The sequence below is a fragment of the Malaclemys terrapin genome, chromosome 13, assembly GCF_027887155.1.
Source record: "Malaclemys terrapin pileata isolate rMalTer1 chromosome 13, rMalTer1.hap1, whole genome shotgun sequence".
Classification (NCBI taxonomy): domain Eukaryota; kingdom Metazoa; phylum Chordata; order Testudines; family Emydidae; genus Malaclemys; species Malaclemys terrapin.
In genome coordinates, this window is record NC_071517.1 from 15,730,789 (window position 1) to 15,757,259 (window position 26,471).

General features: G+C 46.6%; 1 protein-coding gene across 1 annotated transcript; it reads left to right on the plus strand.

Moving 5' to 3' along the window:
• Nucleotides 1-8,077: 8,077 nt before the first annotated feature.
• Nucleotides 8,078-26,226, plus strand: GALR2 (galanin receptor 2). The gene is made up of 2 exons (XM_054047609.1): nt 8,078-8,500; nt 21,895-26,226. The coding sequence occupies exons 1-2, from the start codon at nt 8,145-8,147 to the stop codon at nt 22,673-22,675; spliced, it is 1,137 nt and encodes a 378-aa protein (XP_053903584.1). The 5' UTR covers nt 8,078-8,144; the 3' UTR covers nt 22,676-26,226.
• Nucleotides 26,227-26,471: the final 245 nt, after the last annotated feature.

Below are 26,471 nucleotides of genomic sequence, written 5' to 3' on the forward strand. Positions count from 1 at the left end.
CATTGGCTTACATTTTTTCAGATATTTTACAAATAATACCGTGGGGTTTGTTTTTATTTGCCTGTTGGTTTTATGGCCTCAGGATACATGGGTGTCACGTTTTCAAGCTTTTTTCTAACTATGAGGGCTGGAAACTTAAAATGAAAGTTGAGAGGGAAGGATAGTTCAGTGGTTAGGGTACTAGTCTAGGATATGGGACTCGGGTTCAAATCCCTGCTCTGCCATGGCTTTCTGAGTAACCTTGAGCAAGTCAGTTAGTTTCTCTGTGCCTCAGTTCCCCACCTGTCAAATGGGGATAATAGCATGCACTCCTTCACAGGTGTGTTGAGAGGATACATGCATTAAAGACTGAGGTACTCAGATATTATGGTGATGAGGGCCAGCTAAATAGAGAGCGATTCTCATGTAAGTCCAGGAGATGGGGTTTTAAGAGTCATGAGTCTTGCAATGAAAGGGGGAGAGCTGGTGACAATTAAGTTGGGTAAAACTCTTTAACTCCATGTAACTATTCAAAAAATGTGCAATGAATGAAGCAATGTTCTCTCTTTATAAAGTGTGTATTGGACCTAGCCTATTTTTGTGCACTAGACTGATATGCACACCACATAAAGCATTATATACATGGCCTAATGCACTGTTAGGTCCTGATCCTGTAATTGCATGCATGTGTTTGGATCCCTGAGCCCATGCAGAGCCTCACTGATTTCACTGGGTCTGCACATCTGGGCAAGAATCCACATGTGTGCATGTACTTTCAAAAACACGGCTTTACAGCACATGCAATGTGCAACAGGACCCATTCCAGGAGACCTGTGCCTCTTCCCTAGGCATGCAAAATACAACTCGCCTTCATTGCAAATAAGTTCTAAAAACATCATACCAATTACAGTTTCAAATGCTCTTAACTGAAGAATCAAACCCAATTTTCACTATACTGTATTCGAAAGCCACTTCTCAGCGGGGGCTGTTTTCTGCCAAATTTCAATTTTCTATATCCAGCTACAGCTGTTTAAAAAAAATATTCAAGATTCCCCCCTCCAAATGTTCTCATATGCAGAAACAACTGCATCAGTTTTGTTCCTCAAAGTTTGAAAAATATAAATAAAAATTCACCAGGCCAACCCTGGAAAATTTCAGCCTCACAGCTGAAAGTTTTAGAAAATCATAAGCAACTGAAAACAAGAGGCTTAGAATGGGAATGCTTGGGCAACTTTTACCATGACATTGTATGTGTTTGTACCACCCCTAGCACATTAGGGCCCCCAGGAGGTCTAGAGTCTCCAGACACTACTGCAATATAGTTATTAATAAATATCAACTCTCGTTAATTAATTTGATAATAATAATAATTAAAAATAATAATACAGTTCAAATAGATGTCATTAGTGCGCCAACTCTAATAAAACCAGCAGGTATTGTAATCCAAAGCTTGGAGGCTTCTGCCTCTGTTTATGTCCTAGAGGATATTTGTACTGGATGCTGATGTGATAAACCAATGTAATCAGCAGTTTATATTGCAATTCTTTTACTCCTCCAGAGGGCTAAATTAGGCTCATTTATATCTGATTTTCTTTGAGCTTTTGTGCCCTCTTGGGGACATGAGGGCCTAAGTGAAAAATCACAATTTGCATCTTTTCTTTCCATTTTAAGTGTTTGACTTTAATCTTCTTTTTAATATTCACTGTGTTTCCACCCGCTCTTAAGTTTGAGATGAGGCTCGCAGTATCGAAGTAGATTTCTTTACCAAACATGTTTTTAAAGTGATGTTCATTTCAAGCAGCGAGGTGGGATTTGACTCAGATAACACACCTTTTTACAAATGATTGCTGGTTTCATTCATATATGTCTCATTAAGGCAGCCGAAGTCTATTACATTGCAAATGAGATACGCACAGCACAAGCATCCTCTCTAGTCTTCTGTCAAGGGAGTTCACTCTAATGATAAAGAATTAGTGGTATTTAGCTCAAGCACATTTCTAGCATGCCATCTCCCTCTTGATACTTAAAGTGCTTACATTTGCCAGGGGCTTTGAATCTGCTCTGGATTCTGTAAGTCCTAGGGATAAAACTGTCACTAGTTGGCTCATTGCACAGATTCCATCTGGAAACCTGCACCTTTTTCATCCTCTGGGGCAGCCGGGGGCTGAAAGAGGGGATGTGATGTGACTCGACAACACTGCATTGTTGGGGGAGCTACTGGGTTGTGCATGGGATACAGGGACCGAAGGTGCAAGGAAATGGGGAACTGAGTCTACAAACCTGGCTTGGAAGTGCCCCAAAGTTGTTCTACCATATGAGGGCTGGTAGCTGTCCTAGGCAAAATGACTTCAGTGGTTTCAATTCAGTTTCCCATGGGTAAGAATTTGCATCACCAATGGTGGTTTTTTTTTTACAGCTCCAGTGAGGGACCAAGGACTGAATAGGCTAAGGAGAATGAATGATCTTCTTGCTCCAAGAGGGGAGTCTTCCAAGGGTCAGGATCTATACAAAGAAAGACTTCGGTCTGCACTACCATCAATCCAGCACTCAATTTGCACAAACATTTGTAAAGAAACTTTGAAAAAGATCTCAGTGTGTGTACACATAACTGCAAATGGTAAAGAAAAGAAACCCATGCAAGTCAATTTACAATTGCAATAGCCTGAGAAGGAACAGAGGGGGCAGCAAAATCAATAAAACAAACTATCAGTGTCTAGGAACAGGCTTTACAATGGAAAAGGGGGTTATTATTTATATTACAGTAGCACATGGTGGTAGTAGTAGTATTTACTACTAGTAGATCAGGGCAGCATTGTGCCAGATACTGTACAGACACATAGTGAGAAATAGTCTAAACAGAGGAGACAAAGTATTGTTCCCATTTTACAGATGGACGGGGAGGCACAGAGAGACTGAGTGATTTGCCCAAGGTCACACAGAAAGCCTGTGGTTGAGCTGGGAACTGAACACAGATCTCCTGAGTCCCAGTCCAGGGCCTTAACCACCCTCCTTTTCTCTTATTTTCAATAGGATGTCGGTCTTGCATTGTCTAGTGGCAGTTGTCCATTTCTGAATCGGGGGCTCAGGCAGTTCCATGCTGCAAGACTCTTTTTGCAATTTGATAGCTTTTCTCCCAGAGTGGTTTTCGTCTTCCCTACTTTTTAGTGGAAAAGTCTTATCATCTTTGACAGGTGTTAGGGTACAATTTTGATTCTTAATAAGACTCCAGCTGTCTCCAGGCTCATTGGGAATTTATTAATCAAAGATTATTAGTCAAAGATTAACACTGCACAATACAGAAAGGAAGGTTATACGTTACCAAATTGATGCTGGAGAAGCATCTCTGCAGCTGGGTTCACTCTGAACTCTCAAAACCTCAGTTCTTTATATACCACAGGTGTGTACAAAGAGAGAGAGAGAGAGAGAAATTCCTCTCCCCACCACCCAATTACAAGTGGAAATTCCTTGATGGTACCTTAGTTTACATGGCTGATAAACTAAAGATATTTCCAAACAAGTCATTTCCAACCAAGAAAATATCTGTGACAACAAGAAATTCCTGATGAGTTAAAAAAATTTCTTAATAGTTTATCATCTCATCAAGTACAGAACACATTTGCAATAGCAAGTATCCCTCATCAATAACAAATGGCTCCTTTCTGGACAGCTGGACATATTCTCTGGGGACCACTGGGATAAGAGTAAAAGATTACACACATTCTACCATTTGGTCACACATTGAGGTTTCACCTAAGTTTAAAGCACCTAGAATTATAGACACAGAGTATCAGTACACTGGTTTATATTAAGAGGATTATGGGAGTTTGGTTCAGGTACAAAGAATCGTGGGTGTTTGGTATCTGCTAACATAGCTCGTTGCAGCCAGCATCCTTTTCCTAATCAGTAGGGCTGAGCATATAATTCACAACAAATACTGTATTCAACCTATTTACCCTCTTTGTTCTGGATAACCAGGAACAAAGTAGGATTCCCTACAATGTGTTTGTTCTCTGAATGCAGATGCAGGGTATAGTGGTTAAAGCATAGGACTGGAGCCAGCAGATCCACTCTACAACTGATTTGCCTCCCACTTTGTGCAAGTCACTTCATTGCTCTGTGCCTCAGTTTACCCATGTGCAGAGTACCTCACAGGGTTGCTATGAGGCTTACTTCGTTCATGCTCATAAAGCCCTTTGATACACTGCTCTACAGCCAAAATGCTTCTGAAATAAATGTAGTCAAACTTTACTAATTCTGGGTCACTGAGAATGAAAATGATGCTTAAAATTGTTGATTGGCTCTAGTTTTCAAGATATGCTATTGGGTCAGTATATACGACCCTTGACTTGGGAATGGCGGAGGATAAGTGAGTTATAAAGGGAAGGGATCTCAATTTAAACCAGAAATGACTAAAATACATCTTTGACTGGATCTATGAATAAATCTATGACTGGATTTGGACAGTACTTGCTTTTTAGGCAAAACAATGAATGATGCAATCTGAAGCTGGTATTGCGTCATACATGATATGAATTGCATCATGTTATTCCTAGAAGTCATGGATGATGCAATCATAACGAAGCTTACATCACTCTGCTGAACAAATTGCCCTATATCAGCTCTAGAAATCATACAGTATCGTGCTCTCTTATTTGTCAGTGTTTGATTTTGCAAAGGGACACATTTCTGTTTAGCCAAAGTGAGCAGAGATGCCTCGTACTTTTGTGAACAGTGCAGATAACTTCTGCTATGTTTGTGGTGAAGTGACTTTTGCATCACAAAAGCGCAGTATAACCACTATGGTTAAGAAAGCCTATCACCTTTATTTTGGCTGCAAAATTGGAGATCAGGACAAGAGGTGGGCCCCACACATATGCTGCAACACTTGTGCAACAAATCTTCACCTATGGTTGAACAGGAAAAGGAAATCTATGCCTTTTGCAGTGCCAATGATTTGGAGAGAGCCAACAGATCATACCAGCAATTGTTACTTCTGCATGGTGCCTCCAGTTGGGAAAGGTGTGTCAAAGAAGAAAAAGTGGACTGTGCATTATCCAAACATTCCATCAGCTATACGCCCAGTACCCCACAGAGAAGGACTGCTGGTTCCTGATGCACCAGAATCATTCTCACTTGAGTCAGACGAGGAAGAGGAAGAGGATGAAACTTCTGGTCCTGAACCATCAATGTCACGGGACCCACATTTTCTCCCATCCTCCTCCTCTGAGCCACACCTCATAACACAAGGTGAACTGAATGACCTTGTCAGGGATTTGGAACTACCCAAGAGTAAGGCAGAGCTGTTGGGCTCCAGACTACAGCAGTGGAATCTCCTGGCAGGTGATGTTAGGGTTTCCATGTTCCGTGACTGTCAAAAGGATCTTGTCCCATTCTTCTTCATGGAAGGTGATCTTGTAGCCTGCAACAACATCGATGGTGTGATAGCAGCCCTCAACATCGTTCACGATCCAGAGGAGTGGAGACTGTTGATTCATCGAAGATGAGTCTTAAAGCTGTTTTACTGCATAATGGCAATGTTTTGCCATCAATTCCAGTTGGTCATGCAGTCCATATGAAGGAAACCTATGACAACATGAAACAACTTTTGAGATGCATAAACTATGACCAACATCAGTGGCAGCTTTGTGGCGATTTGAAGGTTGTTGCTCTCTTGCTTGGTCTGCAGACTGGATACACAAAGTACTGCTGTTTTCTCTGCGAATGGGATAGTCGTGCAAGAGATTCCCACTACATCAAGAAAGATTGGCCACGCCGACAGTCATTGGAGCCTGGGAGGAAAAATGTTCGGCATCCACCACTTGTTGAATCAAGGAAGATTTTGTTACCACCCTTACACATCAAGCTGGGTCTGATGAAGAACTTTGTCAAGGCTATTGACAAAACACAAGCAGCTTTCAAGTACCTCAGTGGAAAATTTCCAAGGTTAAGTGAAGCTAAGATAAAGGAAGGTGTCTTTGTTGGTCCTCAGATTCGTGAACTTCTTCGAGATGATGCATTTGACCATGAACTGCATGGCAAGGAAAAGATGGCATGGAAAGCCTTCCAGTTAGTGGCAATACATTTTCTCGGAAACAACAAGGCAGACAACTACAGGTTGTTGGTGGAAAACCTCCTCAAGGCATACAAAAGCCTTGGTTGCAACATGTCACTAAAGATACATTTTTTGCATTCTCATCTAGATTTTTTCCCACCAAACTGCGGAGCAGTGAGCGACGAGCACGGCGAGCGATTTCACCAGGACATTGCAACAATGGAGAAATGCTATCAGGGCAAATGGAGCCCATCAATGCTTGCAGACTATTGCTGGACAGCGACAAGAGATGCTCCATTTAATGAACACAAGAGACAAGCCAAGAAGCGCCGAGTAGACACTGAATAGGACTAAACTATGTACATAATAGTTTTTTGCCTTTTGTTTCATACTAAATTTTATTTATATAACCCTTTTGCTGATTTTTAAAGTGTTACATAAACAGGACAGGTGAAATATTATCATGTAAAGCAACCATAAACACATGAAAAGACCTAGGTTTACAATTTATGATTCAAACTCTACTATCTACACAATATACATAGACATAAAATGTAAAAACTTAAATATCTTAGAAACAGTAGCCAATCCGTTGTTTTAATTGTCATATTTGAATTCAGCACATCCAAATACATAATAAATAGCACATTTTATCTCTGAAGCAGACGACTTCTCAAAAATTGTAGACCAGTGATATCATTAGGTGCGAAGTGGAAAGTATCAGTGATTATATTTCTTTGTATTACTACTGGTCACCAAGCCCAAGCCAAGCGAACATCAGTTAAGTGAAACATACTCAAAGAATTGATGGTGTTCTACGACGATAAGAAAATAATTTGGAAAGGCACCGAGGGGGAAAAATGCAATTTTGTAGCTGGTTGAGAGGAGAGGTGTTAAGGATTTGTTCCCATTGCCGCTGGGTTTGCTGGATTTCTTCTTTATTGCTCAAAAGATGACCAAGCCAACAACTCTTCTGCAACCTGAAAGCCAAAATAGATCGTTTTGAGGCAGGGACTGTCTTTTATGTGTGCAGTCACCAGCACAATGCAGCCCCCATGAGACCCGGAGATGCCACCACAATAAAAGAAATAACCATAGAAAAACTGGTCAGCTATTATCCCCCTAATATTTCTCTGATATTCCATCCAGCTCCTGCAGTCTTTCCTTCACTCCTGCAAAACTCCCACTGATTTCAAGGTGGAAGGACAGAGGACTCTAGGATTTGCCTCTGCTGGCTCAGAAGAAAGGAGCTAGCGGGGTCAGAGAAAAAAAATCAATAGTCCAGCACCTAACTACTCTGTTGGATCCAGCCCCCAGAGCCTGTTCCACACGAGCTCCGCGCAGAGTTCTGACACGTGTCAGAGCAGCTCTTTGCAGACGCAGAACCTCAGCCTGCCTAGGATAGCTACCTTCCGCCTGCGGGAGTTACAGGTGGCGTTGTTGGACTGGGAACGTTATTTCCCTTTACCCACCAGTTTTCCTTGGAGGAGAACTAAAGCAGCCCTTTGCCCCTCACAGAGGCACATGGGCAACTTCTGGACCCCCCTGATGTTTAGGCACGAAGGAACAGACCAGGGTTCTGGGGGCGGCCAGGAGGCGAGCCTTAGGTTTCCATAGACACCGTTAATTGTATTTCAGGTATTTGTCTCCAGGGAAACCAGAGCCTGGCTCAGATCTATATATTTTCCCCCGTATGCCGAGCACACAGAGCGCTGGGCTCCAAGGAGGGAGGGGACAGATAAATAAATAAATAAAAACTGCCAAGAAGTTTACTCTCTCCTCCCCCGGTCCCTTTCAAGACACCGCCGCGATGCTCTCCAGCGAGAGAGGCAGCAGGCGGTGAGCGGGGCTCGGAAAACGCTCCGGCGCCCGGTGAGAAGCCGAGCAGCAGAAGAGCGAGGGCGCGAAGCGGAGCGGACAACTCCGGAGCAACTTGGGCTGCGGCTCACCCCGCGAACTAAGCGAGACTCCGCGGCGCGTCGCACATCAGGGCAGCGGTTGGAGCTCAGAGCGCCCGGAGGATGCCAGCGAGCAAGGCGCCCCACGCTACCCCCGGCCGGCGTGTCCCTCGCTGAACAGCTGTGTCTGGGGAGGAGCCGGGGTAGCCGCGGCGATGAACAGCTCGCTGGCCCCGCTCAACGCGTCCGGCGGCGAGGCCGGCTGGCAGCCCGAGTCCGTGCTCATCCCGCTGGTGTACGCGCTCATCTTCCTGCTGGGCACGGTGGGCAACTCGCTGGTGCTGGCCGTGCTGCTGCGGAACGGGCAGGTGAATAACACCACGAACCTCTTCATCCTCAACTTGGGCGTGGCCGACCTGTGCTTCATCGTCTGCTGCGTGCCTTTCCAAGCCACCATCTACACCCTGGAGGGCTGGGTCTTCGGGCCCTTCCTGTGCAAAGCCGTGCACTTCTTCATCTACCTGACCATGTACGCCAGCAGCTTCACACTCGCCACCGTCTCCCTGGACAGGTAGGAAAGCGGAGAGGCCAGGGCAGCAGGGGGGCTGCCCTCCTTTCAGCCCCTCCTTGGCAAATAACTGTCAGCAACTTTCCTTAGTTACTTTCCAACCTGGCCAGCCAGCCAGCCAGAACCTCTCCCTCTCTGCCCATAAGTTACCAGGGAGAGCTGGAGGGCCAGGAACTCTGGAGCAGGAGGGAACTAGCCACTGCAGCAGCTGCACTGGAAGGGCTAGCAGAGGGGTGCAGTGTGTGGGCAGGAGGTGAGCTCCCCCCGGGACAGAAGGCTCGCACCGCTTCTTGCAGGGTGGTACGTTCCTGAAAGTTGCAGAGCCCCAGCTGTCGCAGGCAATGTGCAAGCTGGGGTCTTCGCATGGGTGGTGGAAAGAGGCAGTTTAGAGGAAATGGGACTGTGCTCTGCAGAGAGAGGAGGGGAGGTGGGATTAGGCACCTTTAGACAGCAGAGCTGGGCATGCTAAATTACCTGGGACCAGTTCCTGGCCCAAGCCCAGCTCAGAGTAGATGAACTCACTAGGGGCATGGGGCAGAGGACTCCAAGGCATTCCCATGGCTGCAGGAGAGGGACAGATGAAACCAGCAGCACTTTGCTTTGGAGTGCTCAGCCTGGCTGGCAGAGTTCAGCATGACCACTCAAATCGTGGTCCATGTGCAGGGCCAGAGTCTCTTCTCACGCACCCTGGAGGAAATCCGGAGTGGGTCCATTGACAGGAGTGGCTCTACATCAGTGTGAGTGAGGGGAGAAGCACGACTGCTTTCCCTTGACTCAGCTGCCCAGAAGGGCTGGGAGGTTTTTCAGTGAAAGAGAAGGAGGGACATCAATGGAAAATGGTGTGGTTTAAACAAAGTTCAGTTAGGCCCAGTCTACACTTAAAGATTATATGGACCTAGCTAGGTCCCTCAGGGCTGTGAAAAAATTTATGCCCTAGATTGGCCTAGCCCCCTCTGTGGAGGCAGATAGAATTCTTCCATTGACCTAGCTACCGCCTCTCGCAGAGACAGATTAACTACATCGCTGGAAAAACACCTGCTGTTGATGTAGGAAGCATCTACACTACAGCACTATGGTGGCCCAACTGCAGTGCTGCTGTAGTGTAGACATGGCCTAAAATCCTTTTTCAAGAGTGGAGAGATTAGTTACTGGACTAAACCGCACCAGTGTGAACTCAGTTTTACATCAGCCCATCGTGTCTATGGAGATGTCTCCGTTCCAGACACTACAGTGACACAGCCACGCCGCTGTAATGTAGACACTTCCTACAGTGAGAGAAGAAGTTTTTCTCTGGCTGTAGTTAATCCCCTCCCTGAGAGGCAGTAGCTAGTCGATGGAAGAATTCTAGTGCTGTCTACACTGGGGCTTAGGTCAGTTTACTAATGTCTCTCAGGGTATGTCTACACTACGAAATTAGTTCGAATTTATAGAAGCCGGTTTTATTGAAATCGGTTGTATACAGCCGATTGTGTATGTCCACACAATAAAATGCTCTAGGTGCTCTAGTCGGCAGACCGCGTCCACAGTACGAGGCTAGCGTCGACTTCCGGAGCATTGCACTATGGGTAGCTATCCCACAGCTATCCCACAGTTCCCGCAGTCTCCGCCGCCCCTTGGAATTCTGGGTTGAGATCCCAATGCCCGGATGATGCAAAACAGTGTCGCGGGCGGTTCTGGGTACATGTCGTCAGGCCCCTCCCTCCCCCGTCACAGCAACGGCAGACAATAGATTCGCGCCCTTTTATCTGGGTTAGTTACCTGGGTTACCTGTGCAGACAACATGGAGCCCGCTCAGCACAGCTGAGCTCACCGTCACCATATATCCTCTTGGTGCCGGCAGACGTGGGACTGCATTGCTACACAGCAGCAGCTGCTAACTGCCTTTTGGCGGTAGACGGTGCAGTAGACTGGTAGCCTTCATCGGCGATCTGGGTGCTGGCAGCCGTGGGGCTTGCCTTTTGGCAGTAAATGGTGTATTATGACTGTTAGCCGGCCTATTACAAGTCGGGTCATCGCACATTAGCAGAGTCTTCCCTGAGCAGCAGCTCGTGCAATAGGCCTGAAGACCATCGTCATACACCGCCCCGTATTTGCTGCCAAGCACCCAGAAAGATGCCGAGGGCTATCAGTCACGCTGCACCGTCGTCTTAAGATGTAAAAAATAGATTTTCTCTGTATTCATTTGCTTCCCCCTCCCTCCGTCAAATCAACGGCCTGCTAAACCCAGGGTTTTCAGTTTAATCTTTGGGGGGGACCAGTCTGTGACAGTTGTTTGTGTCTCTCCCTGATGCACAGCCACCGTTCTTTATTTTAATTCCCTGTGCCTGTACGCCATGTCGTCACTCGGCCCCCCTCCCTCCTTCCCCTAGGCCGTCAGATACTACGTTTGCGCCACAGCTCGAGCCGCGAAGCGGTTCACGCCTTTTCTTTGAATTCTGGGTTGAGATCCCAATGCCCGGATGATGCAAAACAGTGTCGCGGGCGGTTCTGGGTACATGTCGTCAGGCCCCTCCCTCCCCCGTCACAGCAACGGCAGACAATAGATTCGCGCCTTTTTACCTGGGTTACCTGGGTTACCTGTGCAGACAACATGGAGCCCGCTCAGCACAGCTGAGCTCACCGTCACCATATGTCCTCTGGGTGCCGGCAGACGTGGGACTGCATTGCTACACAGCAGCAGCTGCTAACTGCCTTTTGGCAGTAGACGGTGTAGCATGAGTGATAGCCGTGGGGCTGGCAGCCGTAGGGCTGCATTGCACCAGCCCCTTCCAGGCGATGGTATATTATGACTGGTACCCGTCGTCGTCGTACTGGAGTGGCTGTCAATCATGGCCACCTGGGCAGACATGCTACTGTCTCGATGATGACGGTTACCAGTCATAATGTACTATTTTCTGCCAATTGCCCAATATTGTCTGCTAAGCACCCAGAAGAGGCCGAGGGCGATGCTGGGTGCTGGCGGACGTGGGGCTGGCAGACATGGGGCTGCATTGCTACACAGCAGCAGCCCCTTGCCTTTTGGCAGATGATGGTATATTATGATTGGTACCCATCATCATCATACTGGTATGGCTGTCACTCATGCTGCAGCGTCGGCTGCCACCTTAAGATGTAAAAAATAGATTTATTCTGTGTTCATTTGCTTCCCCTTCCTCCGTGAAATCAATGGCCTGCTAAGCCCAGGGTTTCCAGTTTAATCTTTGGGGGGACCATTCTGTGTGACAGTTGTTTGTGTTTCTCCCTGTTCCTGTACCTGTACGCCATGTCGTCACTTGGCCCTCCCTCCCTCCCTCCCTCCCTCCCGCCCTCCTTCTCCTGGTCCATCAGATACTACTTTCGCGCCTTTTTTCTGACCAGGCGCCATAGCTAGCACTGGGATCATGGAGCCCGCTCAGATCACCGCGGCAATTATGAGCACTATGAACACCACGCGCATTGTCCTGGAGTATATGCAGAGCCAGAACATGCCAAGGCGAAACCCGGACCAGGCGAGGAGGCGATTGCAGCACGGCGACGAGAGTGATGAGGAAATTGACATGGCCATAGACCTCTCACAAGGCACAGGCCCCAGCAATGTGGAAATCATGGTGTCACTGGGGCAGGTTGATACCGTGGAACGCCGATTCTGGGCCCGGGAAACAAGCACAGACTGGTGGGATCGCATCGTGCTGCAGGTATGGGACGATTCCCAGTGGCTGCGAAACTTTCGCATGCGTAAGGCCACTTTCATGGAACTTTGTGACTTGCTTTCCCCTGCCCTGAAGCGCCAGAATACCAAGATGAGAGCAGCCCTCACAGTTGAGAAGCGAGTGGCGATAGCCCTGTGGAAGCTTGCAACGCCAGACAGCTACCGGTCAGTCGGGAATCAATTTGGAGTGGGCAAATCTACGGTGGGGGCTGCTGTGATCCAATTTGCCAGGGCAATGAAAGACCTGGTGATAGCAAGGGTAGTGACTCTGGGCAACGTGCAGTCAATAGTGGATGGTTTTGCTGAAATGGGATTCCCAAACTGTGGCGGGGCCATAGACGGAACCCATATCCCTATCTTGTCACCGGAGCACCAAGCCACCGACTACGTAAACCGCAAGGGGTACTTTTCAATGCTGCTGCAAGCCCTGGTGGATCACAAGGGACGTTTCACCAACATCAACGTGGGATGGCCGGGAAAGGTACATGATGCTCGCGTCTTCAGGAACTCTGCTCTGTTTCGAAAGCTGGAGGAAGGGACTTTCTTCCCGGACCAGAAAGTGACCATTGGGGATGTTGAAATGCCTATCGTGATCCTTGGGGACCCAGCCTACCCCTTAATGCCATGGCTCATGAAGCCGTACACAGGCAGCCTGGACAGGAGTCAGGACCTGTTCAACTACAGGCTGAGCAAGTGCCGAATGGTGGTGGAATGTGCATTTGGACGTTTAAAAGCGCGCTGGCGCAGCTTACTGACTCGCTCAGACCTCAGCGAAAAGAATATCCCTATTGTTATTGCTGCTTGCTGTGCGCTCCACAATATCTGTGAGAGTAAGGGGGAGACCTTTATGGCGGGGTGGGAGGTTGAGGCAACTCGCCTGGCCGCTGATTACGCGCAGCCAGACACCAGGGCGGTTAGAGGAGCACAGCAGGGCGCGGTGCGCATCAGAGAAGCTTTGAAAACGAGTTTTGTGACTGGCCAGGCTACTGTGTGAAACTTCTGTTTGTTTCTCCTTGATGAACCCTCCAACCCCCCCCCCCGACCCGGTTCACTCTACTTCCCTGTAAACCAACCACCCCACCCCACCCTCCCCTCCCCCTTGCAGAGGCAATAAAGTCATTGTTTTTTCACATTCATGCATTCTTTATTAGTTCCTTACAGAGGTAGGGGGATAATTGCCAAGGTAGCCTGGGATGGGTGGGGGAGGAGGGATGGAAAAGGACACACTGCATTTTAAAACTTTAACTCTTATTGAAGCCCAGCCTTCTGATGCTTGGGCGATCATCTGGGGTGGAGTGACTGGGTGGACGGAGGCCCCCCCACCGTGTTCTTGGGCGTCTGGGTGAAGAGGCTATGGAACTTGGGGAGGAGGGCTGTTGGTTACACAGGGGCTGTAGCGGCGGTCTCTGCTCCTGCTGCCTTTCCTGCAACTCAACCATACGCTCGAGCATATCACTTTGATGCTCCAGCAGACGGAGCATTGCCTCTTGCCGTCTGTCTGCAAGCTGACGCCACCTATCGTCTTCAGCCCGCCACCTCTCCTCTCGTTCATGTTGGGCTTTTCTCATCTCCGACATTGACTGCCTCCACGCATTCTGCTGTGCTCTATCAGCCTGGGCGGACATCTGCAGCTCCGTGAACATCTCGTCCCTCGTCTTACGTTTTCTCTTTCTAATGTTCACGAGCCTCTGCGAAGGAGAAACATTTGCAGCTGGTGGAGGAGAAGGGAGAGGTGGTTAAAAAGGACACATTTTAGGGAACAATGGGTACACTCTTTCATTACAAGGTCGCATATTTCGGCTTGCAGGCAGCCATCGTAGGCCACAGTGTTTTGGCTTTTTTAACCTTCTTAACATGCGGGAAAGGTTGCAAACAGCAGCGCATTTCCCATATCAAGGATGAATTGGGTTGTCCATTTAAAATGGGGTTTCAATGTAAAAGGAGGGGGCTGCGGTTTCCCGGTTAACATGCGGCACAAACACAAGTAAACCACCCCCCCCACACACACACACACGATTCTCTGGGATGATCACTTCACCCCTCCCCCCCACCGCGTGGTTAACAGCGGGGAACATTTCTGGTCAGAAGAGCAGGAACGGGCGCCTCTGAATGTCCCCCTTAATAAAATCACCCCATTTCAACCAGGAGAGCTTTCTGGAGATGTCCCTGGAGGATTTCCGCCCCATCCCCATACACGTTAACAGACTTGCTTGCTTTTTTTTTGTAATGTTTACAAATATTTACAAAGTTACACTCACCAGAGGTCTCCTGTGTGCCCTGAGGGTCTTGGGTGAGTTCGGGGGTTACTGGTTCCAGGTCCAGGGTCACAAACATATCCTGGCTGTTGGGGAAACCGGTTTCTCCGCTTCCTTGCTGCTGTGAGCTACCTACAGTACCTCCATCGTCATCTTCCTCGTTCCCCGAACCGTCTTCCCTGTGTGTTTCTCCAGTGAGAGAGTCATAGCACACGGTTGGGGTAGTGGTGGCTGCACCCCCTAGGATCGCATGCAGCTCCGCGTAGTAGCGGCAAGTTTGCGGCTCTGCCCCGGACCTTCCGTTTGCTTCTCTGGCTTTGTGGTAGGCTTGCCTTAGCTCCTTAATTTTCACGCGGCACTGCTGTGTGTCCCTGTTATGGCCTCGGTCCTTCATGGCCTTGGAGATCTTTTCTAATACTTTTCCATTTCTTTTACTGCTACGGAGTTCAGCTATCACTGCTTCATCTCCCCATATGGCGAGCAGATCTCGTACCTCCCGTTCGGTCCATGCTGGAGCTCTTTTGCGATCCTGGGAGGACTCCATGACGGTTACCTGTGCTGATGAGCTCTGCGTGGTCACCTGTGCTCTCCACGCTGGGCAAACAGGAAATGAAATTCAAACCTTCGCGGGTCTTTTCCTGTCTACCTGGTCAGTGCATCTGAGTTGAGAGCGCTGTCCAGAGCGGTCACAATGAAGCACTGTGGGATAGCTCCCGGAGGCCAATAACATCGAATTCCGTCCACACTACCCCAATTCCGACCCGCAAAGGCCGGTTTTATCGCTAATCCCCTCGTCGGAGGTGGTGTAAAGAAACCGGTTTAAAGGGCCCTTTAATTCGAAAGAAAGGGCCTCGTTGTGTGGACGTGTCCAGGCTTAATTCGGTTTAACGCTGCTAAAGTCGACCTAAACCCGTAGTGTAGACCAGGCCTCAGAGGTGTGAGTTTTTCACACCCCTTAGAGACGTAGCAAGGTTGACCTACATTTTAGGTGCCAACCAGGCCTGTGTTGTGGGTTTGTACCAATGTGAATATATAGGCTTTGTCTCCACTGCCAGAGTTGGGTTTTTACCTCAGGATAATGAAGGTGCATTAGCCAGCCTGCTGTAAAATCCTAGTGAAGACAAGGCACCTGTAGATTTTCCTGCGAGGGAAAGTAGATGAGGTCAGCTATGGTCAGGGAGTGAGCTACCGGTGCCTTATTTCCACTAAGATTTTACAGCAGGATAGTGAACACTGCCCCCCACCACCTTTTTTTGCACAGACATAGCCTTTAACTTGACCTGCTCACCCACGTGAAAACTACAACTACCTTGTCTTCTCTCGGATTTTAACTCAACGTACAAACACACCTTTTGTTTTTGCAGTGGAAACATACCTGTGACATCAAGTCACACCAGTGTGATTTTCTTTGAGGGCCACAAAGAGATACAGCGATGGGTAAATGGGTGAAGCATGCAGGTCAAAATACATGAAAACCAAAGGGCAATATTAGCATGAAACGGTTCTCTCTCCCCTACAGAAGCTACAGTGGAGACATCCCCATCCCCAAGGAAAGCAGGGCATGAAAAGAGCAAGCTTCTCATGTACAGTGAGTGGTAGCTTGATAAATAAGGGAGCGTGTTCATTAAACTGAAGAATTTAAATGAAGGTTTCGGAAGTGTACACTTCCTGAGTCTGCTGGTGGCATTGCCAGGGCTGCTTTTTAAGAGCAGACAACAAGAGAACGCTGGTGTAAAGCTAACAGCAGAGAAACTCCTGAGGGTCAGAGCGTGAATCCCTTATGCCTACCGATGAGCATTTACTTACCTGACAACAAGGTTACGTGTGCATGTAACTGCTCACTAGTGTAAGGAATGGGTTCACAATCTGGCCCTAAATGATCAGAAAGTTTTCAGCGTCTAGAATTGCTAAAGGACAACAAAGTTGCTGGGAGACGTAAGGGAACAACAGGAGGCTGGGAAAAGGATTTCAAAAGAAATGGGCAGCTAGATTCTGATCTCATGTACACCGACATATATGTGGAGAAAAGCTATTTAATTCACTGGAGCCAGTCTAGATTTATACTGATGTAAGTGAAATCAAAATCTGCCCCGGATTGTTTTAACTCAAGGCTTTGGGAGATAAAGTGGACAGGTTATCAAAACCAGAGAGAGAAACAAGCTACGACTGTCTGTTATCTTGGCATAGAGGCTTAGAAATAGATGTCATAATATAAGCAGCAGCCCCTAGCTCATTCAAGGAATTACAGAAATCACACCTGCTTTGTGAATAGCGTTTGATAAATAGCAAAGTCGGTAAATCTTTTAAAAAAGAGTTATTATAGTTAAACATTTCCACTCACCAACACCTTTTATTTGCATTACTTGAAAGAACATTTCTCTCTAACATACATTATTGAATATTATTATTATTATTAATTATTATTAAAACACAGGGTGACGATTCTAGGCTGGCCTGTGGGCACCTGACAATAAAATGAATGCTAGCTTTCAATTAAAACTGTCATGTCCAACAGCGAGGTTTGGAACTGGAATTGTCCCTAATGAAGGCAGCCTGCAGCGTTTGACATTTGTAATTGTGATTTCCTCCTGCTGATCTCTACCACCAATTCAGCATTCAAGAGGCTGAGAAGTAATTAATTTGCAGCGAGAAAGGTAACCGTGGCTCTTGAAGCTTTTCTATTAGAATATTTTCTATTTAAAGTCAAAAGTACTCGGCATTCAGGGTACTTCAAACCTGCAAGATCTTTGGATTTTAAGAGCCAACTAGAAAGATGCCAAAAGCCCTTTTTGCAAACTCTTGGCAGGCCCCTATAACAGAAGCTAGACAGAAAGTGGTCTTTTCTTTGCCTTTCACAAAAGAGTATTTTATTTTTTATGTCTTATTTGTTTTGCAATAAATAATTGCTTTTAAGGATATGCAGCAGCCACTTGTCACCAAAGGAGCCATAGAAGGGTATGTATATTTCGGCTTGGCAGAATTCAGTTTTTATTTTTGTAGAATTTTGACAGATAAGATCACTGTTTATTTTTAAGCATTTTTTCTATTTTTAATCGATTTAAATTTTCACAGTTGGGGGGAATCAGACGGATGGCAGACAATTATTTAGAGACAGACTTTGAGATGCAAAATATAAAAGCTTTGTAACCCAAATTGTCAACATTACATGTGGATATGGAGAAAGTAAATAGCCTTACGTCAAACCCATATATGTTCTCAAGCAGCATTTTTCTTACTTTGTCTATCTGTATATTTTGATTATTATCAATGGAAGTATTTTTTCATCAGTTTGAGTATGTACAGTGGTGAAATCAATGTTTGCTGACATTTACGGATAAAAAGCTAATCCTTCCAAGCCTATGTATAATTAAAGCAGGTGAAGGGCCTGATTCTCCTCCCTCAACAAGGTAAAATCAGGAGTAACTCGATTGATACCGGAGGAGTTACACCTGTCTAAAACTACTGAGAACTATGTGAAAAGAGAACTGAGGCTACAGGAGTTTGATGTATAATCGGGAGATTACTACACTATCATTTAAATCTTCCTACTGTGTGATCATCGTGTTCCCGTTGTTTCTGATTATAGTTTTCAGAGGGAAAAACAGTGGGAGCTGTGAATGAGATTGAAGGAAACTAACATCCTCTTGTTTGCTATGTCTCAGTAATCTCATCTTTCAAGACATTTTCAATGTGCCTTTCTTTACAGTATTTCGGTGCCAGGCTTCTGATACAATAATCAAGTCAGTCCAAGACTAAGGATTCCAAAAATGAGGTTGGCATAAAATACCCTCAGAGTAGTACAAAATGGATCAAAGCCTTTCTTTCCCTTTTCTGAGGCACCTCTCACATGTCAAATCCTGCCACTTGATATATTTCAGTTCCAGTCTTGCATTTGACGCAAGCTAGTTAGATTCAACACTCACTGTTAGTAATGTACTAAACGATTCAATCATTCTCATTTGGGAGTGGAAGGTGCCCAGAACCTCACAGGAGGCACTCAGCTCTTTGCAGGATCAGACCCAAAATGTAAGGGGTGAAATGGTATGAATGGCAACAATTCTCTAGCAAAATTTTGCAAGCCAAAAAAATCTATGAATTTCTTGCCATCCGTAGTGCTCTCTTCTCACCACAAGAGCATCAATATTATGTTGCAGTGACTCAGCCTGGGGAATTCACCTTTTGGATGACACACGCAGGTCTGAGATACACCTAAAATGTAGGTTGGCCTAGATTTGTCGCTCAGGGATGTGAAAAATTCACACCCCCGAGAGATGTAGGTTTGCTGACCTAAGCCCTGGTATAGACACCGCTAGGTCAATGGAAGAATTCATCTGTTGACCCAGCTGCCACCTCTCAAGCAGGTGGATTTACTACTGTGATGGAAAACCCCTCCTGTCGCTGTAGCAAGTGTCTGCATTCCAGTGGCACCTCTGTTGCTGTAGTGCTTGTAGTATAGACATACACTTCAAGCACTTAGCATTTCAATGGTCATCATTGCAATAGCTGGATGGGATGAATTCTACAACCGCAAAGCAGAGGCTAGAGGGTAGTTTGCACTTTTCTGGGTGTGCAGGCTTCCGTCAGTTGGTTTCAGTGGACATCAGTTTAAATAGGGGAGGCTTGAAAAACAGAGCTCTGAAAACTTAAATTTCATGACTCTCCTCACCTCCCCCTCCTCCATAAAGGAAAGGTTAAGGGGTAGACAACCTATGGCACACATGCCGAAAGCGGCACGCGAGCTGATTTTCAGCGGCACTCACACTGCCCGGGTCCTGGCCACCGGTCTGGGGGGCTCTGCATTTTAATTTAATTTTAAATGAAGCTTCTTAAACATTTTACAAACCTTATTTACTTTACATACAACAATAGCTTAATTATATATTAAAGACATAGAAAGAGACCTTCTAAAAATGTTAAAATGTATTACTGGCACACGAAACCTTAAATTAGAGGGAATAAATGAAGACTCGGCACACCACTTCTGAAAGGTTGCCGACCCCTAGGTTAGATCCTGACGTATGCAACTCCGGTTACCAGTGAGAATCCAAAGGCTGCAGAATTGGGGGATTTTCCATGCCAGTAGGGTTTGGGCTTGACCCTGCAATCAGAAAAGAACCCTTACTCCATCAAACAGTCCCACTGGCTTCAGGAAAAAGGGCTGTGGAGTTGGGACTTTGATGGATCAGTTCCTCTTTAACTAGACGCCCTCTAGCATCTTTCTCATGTTTTAGCTGGAGACTGTTCACTAGGCAATAACCATCAAGAGGAATTCACTAGTGGGTGTAGGAGGATGCTAAAAGCATGTTTAAAAAGCTTGCTGTGAATTACATGTGCATTTTAAAATTCATGCTGCTCAGGATTAGGGTAAAGCTATATGCTAACAACTCTAACCAGTAAGATCTCAGTCCTGCAATGTGCTTAGTACCCTGACCTCCCATTCACCAGCTACTGCTGGCTGAATATCAATAGCTATTTGCACATCCTCCACAGAACATTGTACATAAAAATCCTAACTGAGGTCTTTGTGCTCCTGGTAAGACTGAATATACTTTGGGAGGTTTTTGATGGGCTTTGCAATGCAAGTCTATTAATTTATACTAATTTATGGTTACAGTTAATAACAATGAAAAAAACCCTTTAAAATGGTACATCAACCACATATAATGACTGCCTAATACCTCCCCTCCCCCCAGGGAACAGAGCTGAAAGTCTGAGCCATTATTACTGTTTGAGCTGAAGGACTCTGCATGAGAGCTAGGAGCTGCAGCAAACTAACATCCTCTGTGGATTGGGCCCAGGTGGAGATGTGTAACCTACAGGACAGCTGATTACACGTCATCATCTTGGCACTTCACAAGCTTGTTTTGAAATGGGAGCTGCAGTGTGGGAGGTGGCCAAGGGTCGGCAGCATGCCCTGTTTCATGAGAAAAGAATAGGAACTCTGCATCTTTATTAGATGAAGGTCCTGCTCCTATTAAAGTCACTGGCAAAAACTCTCAGTGGCTTCAGTGGGAATGAAGTTTATAGTGCTGAAGGAAAAACCTTAGCCCTGTGTCACTCCAGTTTTAAGCCAGGGTAACTCCTACACCAGCATAGATTGCAGTAATGAAATGTGGATTCAGGCCCTTGTTCCCTCTCTGCCCAATGGAGAAAGAAAAATTCTTCTCCTTGAAAAAGTGATGGGTCATGCTCTTTCCCTGAGGACAGATCTATTGGTAACCAGGACCTTAGTGCCAGGTGCAGAAATCAGAGAGCTGACTGTTTGTGGCAAATAAAATGATTCTCCAGCCCATACACCGGTGCACCATCAACCATTGTTTCAGAGCCGATTCCCTAGGGAGACTCTCTGACGAATGTGGAGCTGACGAGATATAAATATTTTACATCTCTTAAAGAACCACATGGTCAAAAGACCAGAGCAACACGTGCCTGCAAACAGCAGCAGGTGCATGTGCATAAAACAGGTCACTGCATTCACAAATACAAATGTGCATGTTTGCAGCTGCATTTTCAAGGGAGCACCAGTCACTGAAAGCATGGCCCTTTGAGTTTGCTGCTTTTACTATGTAATTGTCATATTGCCAGAGATGGGCAAAACCATAAGTTCAAATTTAAGTCCCTTTGGGTTTTGTGGATGATGGCATTTCAGAAACTGAAATCCCTTCAACCCTATGGCTTTGGTTCCAGTTGGATCCTAAACTGAGGAAGCTTATTTTCTAGTTCTGTTCTGGATGTAACCAGCATATCCATGAGAATAAGCTTAGATATCCATCCAAGGTGACCGAGCTGTTGAGTGAGTGAGCTCGCAAGATTTTGACATTTTGGAAACATCAGCTTCCAAGATGTAGGTGCCATTTAATCCAAACCAGATTCCTAGCCCTAATTCAACCTTAAACTCAGATCACACCCTAAAAATGATTTGGATCTGAGCTAAGCTGCCATGGCCCATATATTGTTATTATATAAAATGCAAAAGACATGGTAAAAATCAGTGACAAAGAAAAGTTTGAGTTACCATCTCCTCTACCTGGTCAGGCAAGTTGTCTATATGGAGATTTGACACCAGGCCAGGTGTGACTCTACAGCATCCTAGCTAGCTATGCACTAATTGTCTGTTTGGACCCAGCTACCTTGCACTAAAAGTTTGAGACAGCAAGATGTTGTCACAGCACACCATGGAACTTTTAGTGCGTGATAACAGGGTCCGTGTGGACAGTTAGCGCGTGGCAGGCTAGTGCGCTGTAGATTCACACCCTGCAAGTGTCGTGCACAAAGGTTCTGTGGAGACAAGTCCTTGGAAATGGGATAATTAGTTGAACAAGGAATTACATTAGAAGTGCAAAGTTTTTCATTTTAACTCTTTTTCTCCTTGTGTTCTCCCCACATAGCCGGCCTGATGACGTTTTCTCTGTTTTAAATAGAACTGTCATTTTGTTTTGTTCTCTCCCTTGCAGGTATTTGGCCATTAGATACCCTTTGCATTCTAGAGAACTCAGAACCCCCAGGAACGCGCTCACAGCCATTTGCCTCATCTGGGGTCTTTCCTTTATTTTCTCTGGCCCATACCTCAGTTACTACCAGGAGTTCCAGATGGCCAACCTGACCGTCTGCCATCCCATCTGGAAGATCCCCCAACGCAAGATCATGGACATCTGCACCTTCATCTTCAGCTATGTCATCCCAGTGCTGATCCTTAGCCTCACCTACATGAGGACTATCCGTTACCTCTGGACTTCCGTCGATCCCATTGAAGACATGTCCGAATCCAAGAAAGCCAAGCGCAAGGTCACCAGGATGATCATCATTGTAGCTGTCCTCTTCTGTCTCTGCTGGTTGCCCCATCACCTGATCATCTTGTGTGTCTGGTTCGGCTATTTTCCTCTCAACCATGCCACCTACGTGCTCAGGATCCTCTCGCACCTGATCTCGTACTCCAACTCCTGCGTCAATCCCATCGTTTATGCCCTGGTCTCCAAGCATTTCCGCAAGGGCTTCAAGAAGATCTTCAACTGCCTCTTACACAAGAAAGTGGCCAATAAGGTACATGTGGCACAGGTGACCAACACTGTCAGCACCCTGGAGGCGGATCTGACTGAAGTGACGCACATCAGTGAGCCCCCTCCTGCCAGGTCCTTCACCAGCTGCCAGATCCCAGGCCAGCCATGGGGGGAGACGGAGCAGCTAGGGCGCCAGCAGAAAATAGCCAACTCCTTCATCACCTTCAATGTCACCTAGTGGAACTTCTTTCCTAGTGGCTTTGAAAAAAAAAATCTTCTGACTCTAGGGCCGTGTCGCGTGGACCTGGGTAGGACTGAACTTTGGCTTTAATGTACGGCTCACAAGAATCTCAGCTTTTAAAATGCTGCTGCTTTCTAGCCTCTCAGCCACCGCGTGAATGATTAAGACCGCTATGTGGAATGTGGTTTCATTGCCCTCCTCTTGGCATCATCGCATAGCTGCAGCGATCAAAACCTACCTTCCCCAAACCAATTTCTACACGTGCTAGCATGTGGCCCCCCACTTCGTTATAATGGTCAGTCAGTGAGTATGTGGGGAGGTGCTAGAGGGGGTTAGATTGGAAACAAATTATTTTATTTCCTTTGTGGAAGAATTTTGCATCTTTGAAAGTCTTACAGAGCCACTTGGCTGCAAGAGAATGGCTTGTGGGAGCCATTTATAGCTCCCCTCACTAGCCTCGGCCCTAGAACATTCTCTCCAGATTGCGCTGCACTTCTAAAGCGGAGATCCTGCTTCGGTGCACATGGCCAACTGGGGAAGCTCGTTGCTGCGCTGGTAAAAGTCATTCCATTACAACAGCCAAAAAAGGGGAGTGGCTTGCTGAACGACCCGTCTGCTGTCGCACGGGAGTCTCCAAAAGGGGTGTGCGGGGGACAGGTTTCAGAGGGTTTGTATATAAAGGCGCAGGAAGGAAGCTCAGTTCTCACAGGTTCTTCTTCTGTGACCTCACCTTTTTGCATTTAATGACAGGAGTCTGTTGCCATGGAAATGACAGTGATGTCACAAATGCAGCATTATGAGCCTGGTTCCTCTGTGCCACGCCCCTGGTGTGGTCACTTGCACCAGTGCAAAGTGCATGTAATTGGCAGCCAGCCTGATTGGTGTAAATAGCAACGCAAGGTGTGGGTGGAGAAGTCGTCACCGTGGGATTGACAAGGAGGAGAACATGTGCAGAAGGACAAGTGGGTTGAAACACAAAGTGCTCTAGTCTCCTCCTGCATGCAGAAAGGGGCCAGTCCAGTTGGAACCTGGGCAGGGGCACAGAAGGGGAGATATGCACTAGCACAACAAACAAGAATTTGACCAACTCCCTTTGGCATCATGTTGAGTCTCCAGGTTCTTCAGACCCAACCGAACGGCTATACTCACCTTTGGAACTCTAAAGGCCAGATTCTTTGGAGTGACTCCACTGAAACCAGTGAAGTTCCTTGGCTGAAAAGAAGAGCAGAATCCGGCTCATTATGCCCCCACTCCCTGAATCTTTAAATGCCTGTCACTTGCTTTGCACATCTGCCATGACTACCACACACACTCACATTACACCACATCGGTTGTTACATCACCATTAATCTCACTGCAGATTCCACGGAAGTCATGCTCCCTGACTCCAGGCTGCATTTAGCTGAATTAGGCTCGGTGTCCGGGAAGACCCTTTGAACCTGATGTGACCCCTGTGTAAGTGTCTAGTTGCTACTGCTGAGTACTTGAGCAGGGTCACTGGACCCATTTTTATAGCGGGGGCCCTGAAAGTCACTGAACCAAACTGCAAACCCCAGGGAAGCCAGGCATTGGGTTGCTATTAGAGCTTCAAGCCAGGGGATGCTGCTTCACCCTACTTCCCTTCCAGCACCCTTGGACACGAGTCAGGCTCCAAATTGAGAAGTTTCTTTCCCTCACCTTCAAGGTCTTTCACGGCTCTGCCCCTCCCCCTTAGTTCACTCATCGCCCTTCCTGATAACAGCCTCAGTCAGCCACTTGTCAGCTTCTCACACAAACATCTTCTCACTGCCCCTCCCCTGGAATTCCTGCCCTAAACTGATCTGAAAGCCCTCCCCCGCGTCGCCCTAACCCTCCTCCTCCAAATCCCTCCTCTGCCAGTATCAACCAGCCAGTCTAGGCTGAGGCATAGTTAAGAAAAGTTGGCATTTTATCTATCATAATACAAACATACAGTTACCAATGTATATTACAATTCTCTGTATTTGATTGTATTGCATACATCACTGTTATTAGCTTGTAAGATCACTGGGGTCAGAGAACAGGTCTTCATATGTATATGCATGGAGTGAAGCACAATGGGGCCCTGATCCTGACCAGAGCTTTCAGGTGCCATTACAATACAAATGTTAAATAGTATTAAGAAGGTGGACCTTTCCAGCATATCCCTGTGGCTTGGGCCACTTTGGATATGTGGCTAGCCCAGTCAACATGGTTCCCATGCTTTTCGCTGACTGCCTAAGTTCTAGCCGTGGGTCCCCCTTTTTCCACAGAATGACAAAGCCAGCCAGGGTTTTGAAGATCATTGCGATATACATCAGAGGTGGATCTGAAACAATACTCTATGTCCAAACACCCCTGATAACGTTGGCATGTCTGGACCAGGATTGAAATCTTGGGGTGTGAGTTTAGTCTTCCTGGCAGGTGACAGCATGAACACCTGCAAAGGAAGGTGGATCAGGGAAACTGATTTTTAGCAGCATGGGTTAGCCAGGTGCTGTTACTGAGGGGACAATCTGCCACTGATGAGATTAGCTGTGCTAACCATATGTGGGAGCATGGGGACTTTTATGTCATATAAGTGGAGCTGTGCTTCTCACCTAATGTATATCTGTACTTATCACCTTGGTCTGTTTCATATGCTGTGTCTACATTAGCACCTTTAATTGCAATGTGTTTCAAAGTGCTTTGCAGACTGTCCAGAGAGATCACTTTATATGTACCATTGAAATGGAGCCACCGCTTGGGTGGAACACAGCAGCAGCCCTACACAAAACATCTTAGGAGGCAAAGGAAGAATTACATAGCCAGTTGAACTTAATGGGCATATAAATCACCTATCTTGACCAAGACACCTGGGCTGATGCCAAAAAGAGCCATGGGATTTTAATTGCCACAGACAATCAGGACATCAGCTTGACATCTGATCCAAGAGAAGGCACCTTCAGTAGCTCCTCAGGTTGGGGCATCGGCTCAGTACCGGCTCAGCTAGAAGAGCGCCATCTACTGCATCACCATTCTTCTACAGCATCTAAGTGCCCCTGGGAGAGCGTCTATGTAAATACTGACTCCGCCACGTAGTCTAGCCAACACTGTACTCCATGAATGCTTAGTCCTGACACTGTGTTATGCCATTAGGCCAGTGATACTCAGACCTCTGCGGTTCAGGAGCCAAATGATCAACATTACCCAAAAGAGCCACAGTTATGTGAATTCATTGTTTCATTTACTATAGTACTATCTAGTCATATTTAAACAGTATGACAGGGAAATATATATTATTCTCACAGCAAAACGCCTGACCACGTATTATTATTTTATCAATTATAATTGGTTAATATCAGAGTAAAAGCATCCTGATTGGTTAACAATGAAATCACAGAGTGTTTTAATACTACTGTATGTGCTCAGGAGACCCGTTAAAGAGCCACTTTCGGCTCGTGAGCCTCAGTCTGGGTATCATTGCATTAGGCAGCATGGGCTGCAGCAACCAGCATGGGAGCTGGAGAGCCAGAGCAAACCCCAGGGTCTGCCTGGGTCCGGCTGCCTCAATAAAGAACCACCTTTATATTCATTACAGCCGAGTCCTGTCTCCTTTCACCCGGAGAGATGCTACAGGTGAGACGCTGCTTAGCTTGGGAAATCTGACAGAGGTGATACAGCAGCTGTTAAGGGGTGGGGAGTGGGTTTTTTTTTGTTCACTGAGTAAGAATCGAGTTCTGTCGATGATAAAGCTATGCCCTCTGGAGGATTGGGGTTTTTCCTCTTCATCTGCCCCCCCGAATCGGCATGTGCT

Excerpts from the sequence above, each read along its gene's own strand:
- GALR2 (XM_054047609.1), top strand. The coding sequence starts at position 8,145 with ATGAACAGCTCGCTGGCCCCGCTCAACGCGTCCGGCGGCGAGGCCGGC. Across the intron at positions 8,501-21,894 it reads GCCACCGTCTCCCTGGACAG|GTATTTGGCCATTAGATACC; the intron begins GTAGGAAAGCGG and ends TCTCCCTTGCAG.